The following is a 14330-nucleotide window of genomic DNA, read 5'->3' as shown; positions in this document are numbered from 1 at the left end:
CTGCCATTCCCCAAGAAGCCTTCCAGCACCTGATTGAAGGTATGCCTGCGAGAGTGGAAGCTGTCATCAAGGCTAAGGGTGGGCCAACACCATATTGAATTCCAGCAGTACCAATGGAGGGCACCACGAACTTGTAAGTCATTTTCAGCCAGGTGTCCGGATACTTTTGATCACATAGTGTATCTCAAAAACTACCGTAAGACGAGGTTACTTTGCACAAAATATGAAAAAGTTGCACAGTCCTCTATTGGTAAAATCATGAACTGTAAAGGGAAGTTTCAACTGCTACCATAAGATAGAACATCTAACTGTATTTTGGCTAGGGGGGCGCGGTGGCTCAGTGGTAGAGCGTTCACCTCTGGTGCTTGGCGTCTCTGGTTCGATCCCAGCTCGTGGCGTGTGGACTTTGTGGTGGTCAAACACCGTGCTCGTGAGTTTTCTCGGAGTTCTCCCTTTTCCTCCCACTTTGTTCATTCACCATTTCATTCATTTCTCATAACCGTCTCCTTTAGCCTAACCGGCATAACCGTGGGACGTAAAACTTAAAGATTTCATTTCATTTTTTGCATTTTGGCTATAATATTAGCAATTAAATTCAGTTATAATTACCGGAAGGGTTTGTTGTAGAGATGGAAAGCAGTCACTCTAAGGGCCGACAAAATTTGAAAGACATCACCTACAAGAATTTCCGTCAAAAATAAGTCAGTTTCGTAGAATATATGTATAATGGGACTTTGAAGCAATAATTGAAATCGAAGTGTGAAACGTTTTAAAGTCATAAAAAAGATAAAACTGGGAGAAGGCGGTTCCAGCCTCTTATCGAGGTTACTTTGCACCGGTCCAAAGTAACCCATTAGATAGGAAATTATTAATGCTGGTACTTCCTGCCTTCTAATTTCAGGTAAATTTCTTATTTAGGTAGATGCCGGAATGGATTTCTTGTTGGAAAATAAGTTACAAAGAGTGGTGGATCCATAAAATAGTTTGAAAGGGCCTTCACTCAGAAAGGCTTTTTTTTTTTTTTTTTTTTTTTTAAGAAATCACTAGACTTTTTTGGAGAGAGGGCTTGAAGCTTATACGCATAGAAATGACTAACATTAGATTAAAGAAAAAGAATTATGCAACTTGGGTGGGCTTTAGTCTGAAAGTCCCAAACCCCGTAAATATTTCACTGATTACGTTTGGGATGATATTCTCGGACATAAAGAGCAAACAAGGCAAATAAGTTCACGGGATTTTTTTTCTGTTCCTGGGTTGGCATTTTTCTGAAGCATATGCTAAACTATCAGAATGTGAGTACTGTGCCGGTACCAGAAAATACATAATTTTCTTTATAAATCTCGATAATTCATACTAAGTATTGGTACCAGTACCATCATTCTAATATCAATATTAGTAGACTGCATGCAGTTTTGTGTAGAAAGTGAAGTGTATAAACACTGAAGGGAAAACATTACACAGAAACATTATGTTCGTATTTTGAATATATCTTTTTGTATGTTGTGCAAAGTATCCCCACCTATGGGGTAACTTGGCACCAAAGTTTATATTTCAAGGACTATGGTCATACTAAAAGTTTACTAATGCACTTGCACTAATGTCTTCTTTATATATCTAGCTATTATATGTTTAAAATACAGCGCTCGAAATCATTACATTTGTAAATTACATGCGATTTCCTTTAAAATTCCTTAATTCTGGTGCAAAGTAACCCCGTCTTACTGTATAATAAGGAGATGGATAATTGAAAACTTAATGCAAAGAAATAATTACGTGCTTAAAAACGATGTATGGATAGAACATTGTTAAGAGCTGAGTTTGAGTAAAATCAATAATAATGATAAAGTATATGCATCTTCTGCAAATTACTCAGGGCGCCCTACGCCGAGGTTGCATGCTTGAAATATCTCACATCAGGATTTGGAATCTCCAGACCCGATTTAGCACGCAACGTGACTTTTGACTTGATCACGTGGCACAATCTGGTGCTTATGAGAAACCGGATAGGCCTTTTTTGTGTGTTGTTTATTGTTTATAAGTTATTCAGTACAATTCAAAAAATTGTGAGTGAGCTTAGCAAAGAGCCTTAAAGTAGATAATTAAAATTATAGAAAGCACTTCGAACATTCTACGAGTTAAGTCCACGGGTGCAGCATCTATTTAAAAAACTTAAAACTTAATGTCACCTGTCCTTCACCGCATCAATAGAACTTTCCCACTTAGTTATGAATCTTAAATCATCTGGTGTGACTTTTTTTTTCGTACACAAACCCTTAATAGATTGGGAAGATTATATTGCAATATCCCGCATGGTTGAGTTTACAAACAAACGACATGTGCTTCTATTTACAAACATCAACCATGTGCGGTTTAGTACGGAGTACTATAGCTGCAGACGACAGACTCAACACACACAACTGGCCATAGGATGACGAAGGAACAACAGCGGCACCGTCTTACCAGGAGCACAACCGAAAGGATTTCAGCGACAAGCATCAGTCCTCGACTGGTCATTTCTTCCTTGGCTTAGAGTGAAGCTCTGGAAGTACCTCACCTAAACCCAAAGCCTCTAGCTTGCAGTGGAGCTCTTGGCTTCCTTTTCCTCCTGGCTTGCAGTCTAACCTTGTGGAAATATTTACCTCTCTCTCTGCTTGCAGTGATCATTGGAACATTCCTATTGGCTTGGATTGCAATGGAGCTCTATCGGAACTCTAACCACTCTCTGCTTGCAGTGGAGCATTGAGTGTCCTACCCGTCCTCACGTAGCTTGCTTCGTGAGAAGCGCTTCATGAGAACACCTATTTTACACAAACATTAGAGAATTTGTATCTATTTGTATTATATTAACATTTTGTAATATAATCTGGTAATGGGAGAAAACGATTCCGGGCTATAATTTGCTCTACCTATACTTGCACAAGCGGAACTGTACAATATATATATTGTTTCTACCGATTAAACCTTAAAATGATCGATAGACTTTAATCCTTTACATTAATTTAATTGATGTAAAGAATTAATTGATTGATTTTGATTGTCTTTATTTAATTAGACTTGATCAGCCATTCCCGTTAAATCTTCCAGAATGTAAAAAACATGTCATCATGTCTTGCATCGCGTTAATAGAACTTTTCCACATCGTGACCCTTTTCGTACAGAAACTCATAATAGATTTGGAAGATCACATCACAAGTCTAACGTGTCATTAATTCAAATTTGCGAACTTTGGATTTCGCGCCATTGTCAATCAGTACAAAATTCTTAATTGAAGAGGTTAGCTGAAACCTTACTAGACTCAAACAGTGACAAATGGCCATGCAATAATCACAGAATATTTATTTTTATGATGAAATTAAGTTATTTGAATATTATCTACTAATATATATAATAAGATGGTTATAACTCAAGGCTAGAAATGTTTTTCAGTTATCATGGAATATTAGACTAGCCCTATCACATTATTCTCGCAAAAATAAGTACAAATCTCAACAGATGATCCTATATTATACAGAATGTCCTATCGTACTACAGTAAAACATGTTAATTTGGCCACTTCTCTAAGTCTGTAAAGTAAAATCTGCACTTCCCCATAAGCTATGCAATACTTATTACTGGCCACAATGAAGCAACATATGCTATTTACAGCAGCACCATAACTTAGATTTTTTCTGGGGGGCAAGTAGAAATAGTTGGCTAAAAATATTTCCCCCCCCCATAGAAAAAGTTGCAAAATTCGAAAATAGGACCTTCTTTCCATCTTTCTCTTACTCTTTGTGGGGCCCCTGGAGCCCTGTAGCGTACGCAGGAATTTTTTCGGGAGGGGCCCAAACCCAATATGAGGGTATTTTATATTAAAATTCCTAAAATTGGTCCTAAAATCAGGCTAAATTTACAGAAAAGTCGAAATTTCGGGAGGAGCTGCGTACATCCCTGCGTACATCCCTGCTGGAGCCTGTGGGCCCTCCCGCACGGCAAGGTCTGATTGGGACGTTAGTTACGCCCCTGGTCCCGTTCCATACATGACAAATTAATTAAGGGGACAGTATTGACAAATCTGAAAGCCATAGGATTAAATATTATTTCTAGGGCTCCTAATAGTAGACATTTTTTTACTGAAATAGGCCCACGACTCATTTTTGTTTTATTTACCTTTTGTGTACTGTTTTGATTATGTAATGTAGTGAAACTGTTTGATGCTTCATTTATAATTTCATGTTTGTATCGTATATGGAGTAAGAAAATTTTGTTCTAAAGTGGACCCCCTCGAACGGCAGGAAGCTTCCCTGCGGAGAAGTTGTCGCCTCTGCTCCCCACAACTTACGGCTCTGGCTATTAATATTTAATTCCTTTTTGTATGTTGGACTCCTATATATTTCAGGGGACGAGTAAAGGAGAAAAACTTGACAATTGTCTGTAACTTCTTCAAAAATGCGAACTCGTTATTGTTTTTATATCTATTGTCGGTAAATGTATCAATAATCTGGGGCCATTAAGATTTCCCATTCATATTCTATATTGCAAACCATTTCATAGTGCAGGTTGACTTGGATGCCTCCTTGTTTCCGTCCAGTCTTCGAATCCTTTTTCTTCTGGTAGGCTTGCAGGAAATTTGGAACAAATAACGATTGGATTCGAAAGAACAAAGAAAAATAACACAACATGACTTACTTTTCTCTTTGTTTATTGGTGAACAACCATAACCAACCACAACCATATCCAAGTAGTTGTTTTTGGATGCACAACGAGGTCACTTTTGGTATTTCGCGATTTAGAAGGATGATATAGTATGAATGATATGGTGCTGATTTCTACGGATGTTCTGGTCCTAATCTCCACTTTTTATTTATTTATTTATAAAGAATAAATGTGACCTTATTGGCGTGCTGACTGCTACGAACCTAAAGCAAACAGCAATTGGAGAATAGGAGAGAAAGAATAAAGAGGGGTACTTTCACACATACATATGTTGAATTGAATTACAATAAAACTTACTTAAACGGGAACTTGAATAAAGGGCAAATACAGGAATGTCTATAACGAAAATGTCCGGAAGTCCACTGTTGTTAATTTCTCGCGCCAATGCACGTAATTGCTCGACGACGAAGACGTAACATGACCGGACACCAAGAAGCATGAAAGAAACGTGATCAATTTTCTACGCACACTGAACCCATACTCCCAGGTGGCTCCAATAGGAACCTTGTCGCTTAAGCGCAAAGTACACATCGTTCAGTAAAAAAAGAACAAAATAAAAATACTGTAATTACATTGTATCTTTTAAGCTCTATTCAATGTTCATTTCATGAGGCTTATCGTTTTTTAGTAGTTTTTCCGGTGTACAGGTAGTTTGTTTACATTAACTAATTTGAATGATAAGGTAAAAGTTATGTTTATTTAATGAGTAATGCAAATGAATGATGTAGAAAATGTTCGAGTGTTCACTACGTAATAAATTCATTGTTTTATTTTATTTGATTTTTAGCGTTCCTTTCAGCAGCAAGGCTGAGGCTATATGAGGTGTGGACCTACAATTCAACGTGGGAATCTCAATCACATGAGCTCCAGCCGGGAATCGAACCCGGGTCCTCCACACCAAAGGCGCGTACGCTAAATGCTTAGCCACGAGGGACCTCACTAAATTCGTTATCATCTGCTGTCACTAATCAACTTAGGAACTCCAAAACCTATGAATTCGACACTAATATCGATCATTTTCAATTATTTTTACATGTCACCATCCCCCTTTAGGAGTATTAATGGGGGTTGAATTTGGATTTAAATGACATCGGAAGTATCACTGTTCATCTCAGTGACCCCGAAAACTCTGTATTCCACACGAATATCGGTCATTTTTGATCATTTTTATATATCTCCCCCCTCTCTCAAGATGCAGGGCTGAATTTCGATTTATACCAGGGCCGGATTAAGGAAGGGGCTTATGGTGGCTGTAGCCCCCGGGCCTCCAGATGGACGGGGGACCCCACTCTGATCAATATCTCAACTAGTTGTCTAGAAAGAATCATACAAAATACAATCACAAGATAAAGTATGACCAAAAATATGAAACAAATTCCCTTAACTTTTCTACATTACTTTCACAGAAATGTATAAGGCGAAGTGAGCAGGGGCCAGATATATTTTCTAGCTCCGGGCCTCCAGACGAGTTAATTTAGTTCTGGTTTATATGGCATCAGAAGTGTCACTGTTCATCTCACAAGTAAGGGACCATAAGGTTGTCGCGCAAATCAGATGCAGACATACGGCATCTGATTGAGCATGAAAAGATATGGAGAACACAGAAATTTAAGGTGCTAAGGGCCATAGGGAGCGGAGCGAGGAAGGAGGAAACATTGAATGTCGACAAAATTGAAGAAAGTCAGGAATGACGGGAAAAGTTAATTTCGTGCAAACCGGGAAAGAAAGTCAACCAAAAGAAAGAAACTAAACATAACAAGGGCATCAAGGACGAAGAAATATCATAATCAGGGTTGCCATCCGGACCGCAGTGTTGCCAGCGCTGCATAACATTGATATGGAAGATATAGCACAGTATAGCAATTCATGCACAAGGAAAAATATTAGTAACACAAAAGACAATTGAAAAGACTCTGTACACGTGCGTAAAAAGGTTTAACGTAGTCGTGAGTGAATATTACACCCGCGTGAATACAAATGGAGGAAAATAGAGAACAGTACGCACCATTTGTAGTTTAATTGCAGTTGACGTGAAGATCACGAATGAATGCGTGGTCAACACACAAACATTTCTCGCAGTGAGCACAAAGGATGAAAGCAAGCTGGTCACACGCGTCTCTGCAGCATTCCTCTGTGAGTCCTTTTTCAAAGCAATATGCGGAAGGTGTTTCAAACTGTCCAGGATGTTCATTGGAGTAGCCACATTTGAAAAACGCAAAGCGTATCATCTTTTGGAATCGCCTAGAGGAAAACTGGTAACGAACAAATGACTGAAGGCGGAGAAAGTTCTCACGTTGCCACACATTAATACTGGAGAACACTAACGTATCTGTGATGAACTTCACCATGTTTTTGAATGGACGAAAGAAGAACACATCAGCAGGTTGTATAAGGCCTGTACATTTTGGAGGAATCAGCTTTCTGTAGAACTGAACACCGTCAAGATCTGTCATGTTGTAAAGAATGTCATCCTTGTTTGGAGTCCAGGAGTCAACCAAAAGGAAAACACGATCCTTACCCTGAAGATCGGGCCACAAAACTTCTTTCAGGAAGATTTGCAATTGCAAATCCCGTTTGGTCATATTCGGTGATCTGCTTGCATATGCTTTCACATTGGGAAATTCAGCGACCATGCGCGCTGGAAAGTTACCACTGGGTTCCGGAACAAGAACATACATATGTGGAAGCAATGTGTACCCCCTTCACTTTCATGTCTATATTTGTCCTGCCTCATGTACATTATTTACTCACGACTATCGTTAAACCTTTTTACGCACGTGTACAGAGTCTTTTCAATTGTCTTTTGTGTTACTAGTATTTTTCCTTGTGCATGAATTGCTATACTGTGCTATACCTTCCATATCAATGTTATGCAGCGCTGGCAACACTGCGGTCCGGATGGCAACCCTGATTATGGTCTTTCTTCGTCCTTGATGCCCTTGTTATGTTTAATTTCTTTCTTTTGGTTGATTTTTTTTTTCCTGTTTGCAAGAAATTAACTTTTCCCGTCATTCCTGACTTTCTTCAATTTTGCCGACATTCAATGTTTCCTCCTTCCTCGCTCCGCTCCCTATGGCCCTTAGCACCTTAAATTTCTGTGTTCTTCATATCTTTTCATGCTCAATCAGATGGCGTATGTCTGCATCTGATTTGCGCGACAACCATATGGTCCCTTACTTGTCAGCAACCCCGAAAACTATGGATTCGACACTAGTATCGGTCATTCTCAATCATTTTTTATCCTCTTCCCCCAAATTGCACATTCAAAGTGAAATGATAAACACCATCCCAGACCCGAACCTCATCTATGTTGAAAATTTGTTCGAGATCAGTCGGATGGTTCAAGAGTTAAGTTACATAGTCAGTTTCAGTTTTATATATGACATATGCAACCCTAATGCCAAATAAGGAAAACCAACTGCGAAATTGGGAACAATTGTGGTCTGAACTTCAAGGTAAAATTATTAAATTTCCACAGAAAAAAAATGACAACACGTATGTATATGTTCATGTTAGAATTGACATAAAATAATCTGATCTGTTATAATTTGCTAATTTTCTAACTGATAATATATGACAAAACAGAATATACTGCGAAATTGGGCATAGTTGGCCTATATTTTATTATAATTATGTAGATAATTAGCAGCTGCATTAGAAGTGTTTTTATGATCTATCATAGTTTGGCCACATTCCAATGGAACATATTGTGGCCAACATAGGCAGGTTTCATTGTATTTTATTAACTGTTTTGTAATATATTGCATATTGTTTAAAATTAATTTTTCACTTACCTCTCCGTTCCGAATCTTCTCTGCAAGGGATTGTGCATTTTCTAGTAAAATTGGGTCTCGTATAGGTGGAATTCTCTTGCCTTTGCGAAAGTTGACCAATTTGAAGAGAGGATCCGCCGTATGGTTCACCACCCATAGGAGTGCTCCAAGACATTTCTGCCATGGCATGTTGAGCACTGCAAACAGAAGGAAAGGAATCTGTCATAATCTCATTTTATATATTTTCCTGAAGGTATGAAAAAAATCAGGGTGTAGGTTTAGTTTAAGAACACCACCAGGAATAGTTGTCTAAAAATTAACCCCTTGCGTACCTGTGACATCCAAGAGGATGTCATAAAATACTCCGTTCCAAAATACCAATATCCGTGGGGACGTTATGAAAACATACATTTTATTGAGGGTCGAGTATTAATCCTGGAGATGATGATTTTTTTTAGTGGCTGAAAGGCACTAGTTAGTTCTACTATTTCTCCTTAGATGACAGCACCTTACTGACAGAAAAGAAATGTTTTTTCTCAGTAGATTGTAGACCTAAGGGAGCATTCAATTACGACACACATGTGCTTGTTTTGACGATGAACAATTAGCAAATTCGAGATCGGAAAAAGAAAAAAAAACTTTGTCTTTGATCTCCAGTCAGTGTTGCCAATTTGAAGCAGCACAAAATCCCTTCAGAACATGAAAATTTCCCTTTTTCAGTCCAAGTGTTCCACAATGCAATAACTGTGCCCTATATAACAGTATAAACAATCTTTCAACAGTAAATGAAAACCTGGTATTACAGCATGCACACACGAAAATGACACCTGGAACTCAAGTAGTTAAACTTCTTTCAGTAGCTATCTTTGTACTTTGTTACGAGGGATTTGCTTTCGGTGACATACATTATACACACTTAGTACAGGTGAAGTTTAGGAAATTACCAGAAATACGTAAAACATTCATTTTCAACTCGATGCTCTGTGATAGCACAACAGTGTTGCAAATCTAACCATTTTATGGCCAAATCTAGCCACTTTCACATGCATCTAGCCAGTAAAATGTAGTTTAGCCATTTGGTATAATTGGTCGATTCTGTATCATTACTTGAGCTCGGATTTTTTTGTGTTCCACCAAATCATAGAATTAAGTGTGATGAGGGAAGCTGACACAATGGTTTCAACTTACCACATGACTTTTGAGGTTCCATACTCGAAATTTATACACATCAAATTCCACTTAAAGAATCTTCTCTACCTATTCAAGAATTTCTCACGAAATAAGTACAAAATTTTACGTTTTCAATTGTTATCCATACATAATTGTACCGATGTACATGTAGGTGTCAGTTCTTTCTCGTTCTCCGCCAGTATTAACGTAGATTTATTGAGTTCTTACATTAGGTACAACACTTCACTTTTTTTTTTGTTACTATTTGCAACATACAAGAAGAAAATATCAAAGCGTATGCTCATGAACGATTGAGGTAGAAAAATAATTTTAAAAAGTTCCCCGGCCTCTCTTCGATTGCGGAATATGTGTAGGGCATGTGAAAATGATGGACTCGATTTCAGATATTTATTCTGTGTGAAATCTATTACACATAAATTATTGAGACATGTGTTAATAAAGGTAAATTGTCAAAGTTTTCTTCTATGTGAGCACCTCGTGTAACACGACACACATCAAACCAATTGTCTATCTTCTGCCAAACCTGTTATAGCATAATGTGGTTAATACTGTATCAGCAATGGCTACTGTGATGCAGACGCAATACTGTTGGAAGAGGTGGTACGAATGCCCTTCCCCGTAGATGGGTCTCTCTGATGTTTGGTATGGAAATGCCGTTGCACACTAAGCACAGATCTGTTTACATGATAATCAAGCACATAGTAAGATCCAAGGATGTTATAAAATAGAGGATCTGCCCATACAAGAAAATCGTGAAGCCATACGTCACAGCTTCGCCACACCTACTCTGCCCACTGCGCGCCACTAAGATCGCAATGTTTCGAGCAAATAATCATGGCGGAAGCGAGAGTAGCCAATCACACGTGCCGGTTTAGACGATGCTCGGTTGTTTTTTTAGCTTCATTGAGTTCACATGATGAAGATACGTGTGGGCAGATCCTCTATTTTATAACATCCTTGGAAAGATCTCTGTTCTCTAGTCAACGCCATTTTCCTTAACTGTTCGCTGCTGACTCTTAGTGGTAGAAAGTGTAAACATTGCGTGGAAAGTAAATTTTGAAAACTAACCTTCCGAAGCGAACAAGTGTGTGCCATGTATATCTCACAATAACATATGTTTATTCGATTTTATAGAATAAATATTTGAAATCGGGTCCATCATTTTGACTTCCCCTGTACACTCAATTGTGAAATTTTTGTTAAAATGAATAAATTCGTTGAAAAACTTGATCTGTTAGAGGTATAGTCTGTAAAAAAATGCTCAGAATCTTATTGCTGAAGAATACACTATTAAGGGATTGCATGGAATTCATGGAGTTACAAAATTTACCTGTCGACTACATAAACGAAGTTGAAAACACAGTGCATTTTCAAGTAGAAACATGCATCACACCGGTACTTCAAACTGCAAAGGATAGTCTGTAGTGAACAACAAAACTCAGACTTGAAAGTAGTTTGGCTAAAGGATCCGACTTTTAGAAGTTTGAGATCCAAGTAATGTAACAAACGCAGAGTTTGGCGTGAAAACAAAGTATGTTCCATTGGTGTTGTAGACTTGAATGTTTCTTCTCATAGTACAAAGTACTCCTGTCAAACCAAGGAAGTCTGACATTTTCCAGCATTGGAATTATGAAGTTATAAAATTCAATTTCACTCTTTCACACCTTGAAGTGTCAACAAAGCGAAAGTCAAATTCATTTACATTTTTCGATGTTCAACTAAAGACATATTTTCCAAGGGACCAAATATCTAAATTTATAGAATTTGGTTCAAAAATATTGAAATCGTGTTTATGATGTAGTATAATTATTAAGACAAGTTTTCATTCCACCAAAAATTGTGTTTTTTCATCCACCCACCATTTTCAGTACTTTTTTTTACAAAAAAAATAGTAGCCTTACTCATTACTCCCAATTTCTTGCCTCTTATATTGCTAACAATTATATATTACTAGCTGAACCTGCGCTCTCTACACAGAGCATCATTCATATATGAGCATGAATATCCTTGTTACTCCTCACATCTGTACATGTCCCTTTACAAACACAAGTGAAAGACGTCTTGATAAAAATTTTCAAGAGATACCATAAAGCGGAGATTTTTTCGATTACTTTCTCAATATCTCACACGTTTGCAAGATTTGAACCTACTTCGTGTTGGAGTTTTTAATTCATGTATGATCAGTGTTTTCTTTCTTCTTGCATGCAATATGTAATAAGCAAATACATTACAGAGACAATTAATTATAATGTCAGTGATATATGGTGTTCATTGGGCAAAACACTCCAAACAATAAAGATTCAACTTAGAGTGGAGAAATTGTTATCCTTTGTTTTTCATTATCATTTGGTCATGAAACAAACGCCTGAGAGATATGCAATCCCTGTATAAAATTTTGTTGTGTTGGAATGTATAATGCGTAGGATATAATGCTTTAGTTTTTTTTTCTAATTTCAACACTTCCAGTGTACCCGTAAAAATGTAATAAATAAATAATGGCGGTTTCTTAAATATTCAATTAGAACAGGTCAATCTACATAAAATTTGCAGTCGATCAGTGAAAACGTCATCTTTCTAGAGCCTGTAGTTTTCGAGATCTCATTGTCGAAATGATTGGCCACAAACATATAAACGTCCACTAACGTATAGTTTAAAAGAACTCCAAAGATGGCAGCACAATTCATTTGCATTGATTTTGGAAAAGGCTTAATAAAATACAAAGGCTTTGAACAATAATTGAAAAAGGATAATCTTTATGAAAAACGGATTTATTTAAATATTTAAAGTACATGTACTCTAAAATATTTGTCTTTATTAAACGTGAAATCACAAATAACCGTAAATCAAAAGTTTGAAATCCAAAGTTATAGGTTGGAGCTTAGGCACCTTTGTTGCTACTGTAGCATTTTAATAGATAGATATTCAATCATAACTTCTTTAAATAAATGAATAAAAACAAATAGCCTAAGTGTAACTTGCTTTCCTCTACTATTCCTACGTGAGTATGGTTGCTTACATTGCCACATTATTCAATGTATTACTGCATATCTTATTAATATTATTCCCCCTTATGATGGTTGATTGAATTAGAGTTTAGAGCGTTCGTTTTCAACACCGGGACATTCTCAGTAAACCAGACGGACAGACAAAGAACTAGACCGAGCACCTGGCATTGTCAAAACCGTCTTGATAGGAAAATAACTCTATGGTCCATGGAACCCGGAGGTTCAATGCCGCGTTCTTCATTGTCTTCTGTCCTTAGATAATTGGATTCAGTTTCCAGTTTGTATCCTGCGAGATCCATCTTAATATTGTCCTCCCATCTGCGCCTAGGTCTTCATAATGGTCATTTTCCGATTGAATTTCAGGTTAAAACTTGAAAACCGTTCCTATTTTCTTCTATTCTGGAGTTCCTTATACAAACTTTCATTACCTTCTTCTATTCTGGCTACATGACTTGCCCACCTGAGCCTCCTAGACATGATGACCCTAATGTTTGGTAAACGGTATTAATTATGGAGTTTCTCGTTCTGAAGTTTCCGACATTCTCCATTCCCGTTTCTCTCGGGTTCGAATATTCGTCTCAGGATTCTATTCTCAAATACTTTCAGTCTACGTTTTACCCTCAGGGTATAAGCGACCATGTTTCACAACCATACAAAAGAACATGCATGATTATCGTTTTATAATATTTTAAGCTTCAAATTTCTCGACACAATTCGCGACGACAAAAGATTTTGAACTGAATAACATGATAATCATGGACGAACTGAATAACAACACGAATTCCCTTCTTTCAATGGACATTTAATTTCTTCGTAGATATGGTTTTAATCTGTTAATATTGATCCTATTTATTTGAAAGTATCCACTTTGTCAAAAGTATTAGTTGATATTTTGACACATGTATAATTTTCAGTATTACGGTCCTGGCAAATTTCCATGCATTCAGTTTTCCCTGCAATTAATTACCTCTAAACCAGGAGCGCCCGAAGAAAATTTTCTAGGGGGGAGGCATCTCCATGGTTGCTATATTTCCTCTGGTATTTCTGTTATACGTGGTTTGTTATATTACGTATACATTTTCGTGAGCCAGGTGGGCCCGGGCGCCCATGTTCTAAACCCATGTTTCTGCACGTGATTCATAAAACCTCTGCATTTTTTCCTATTGTTTTCCTATCATCCCCTATCAGATTTACATCATCAGCATACACCATGAGCTGGTAAATACCATTCAGCTCTAGACTCTGATTGCTATCTTTGATTTTCCTTATAGCGTACTCCAGGACAAAGTTTAATGATAATTGCGACAACGTATCTCCTTGTTTCAGCCCATTTACGACGTGTTTTCCAATTCAGACTTTACTTTGGAATTCATTTAAACATATCTTAATTGATCTAGCTAGCTTTTTCTGTATTCCAAATTCTGTAAGAATGTTACACAATGTTTCTCTCCTAATCGAGTCGTAGGCTTTTCTAATATTAACTAACGATTGATATACTGAAGTATGTATTGCCATTTCTTTTCGAGTATTTGTCCAATGATAAATATTTGGTCGATAGTTGATCGATTTTGCCTAAACCTGTACTGATAATTTCCAATAATTTTACCTGCATATGGGGTCAATCTTGCTAATAGAATGTTCGAGAGAATTTTATAGGATGTTGACA

The 14330-nt window shown here is 37.3% G+C and overlaps 1 protein-coding gene across 3 annotated transcripts in view; it reads right to left on the bottom strand.

Annotated features, from left to right (window-relative positions):
• Positions 1–14330, bottom strand: part of LOC145662995 (fatty-acid amide hydrolase 2-A-like) — a 286215-nt gene that overhangs the window by 50591 nt on the left and 221294 nt on the right. For all 3 annotated transcript variants that reach the window (XM_081729105.1, XM_081729106.1, XM_081729104.1), the window contains exon 2: positions 8490–8665. In XM_081729105.1, the coding sequence (XP_081585231.1) occupies positions 8490–8657 (168 nt within the window). In that variant the 5' untranslated portion in view covers positions 8658–8665. The remainder of the gene's footprint in view (positions 1–8489; positions 8666–14330) is intronic.

This window comes from Thermobia domestica, chromosome 10, assembly GCF_964235325.1.
Source record: "Thermobia domestica chromosome 10, izTheDome1.hap1.1, whole genome shotgun sequence".
Classification (NCBI taxonomy): domain Eukaryota; kingdom Metazoa; phylum Arthropoda; class Insecta; order Zygentoma; family Lepismatidae; genus Thermobia; species Thermobia domestica.
Note: the sequence above shows the minus strand (reverse complement) of the source record. Positions and strands in the feature narration are given on the sequence as shown.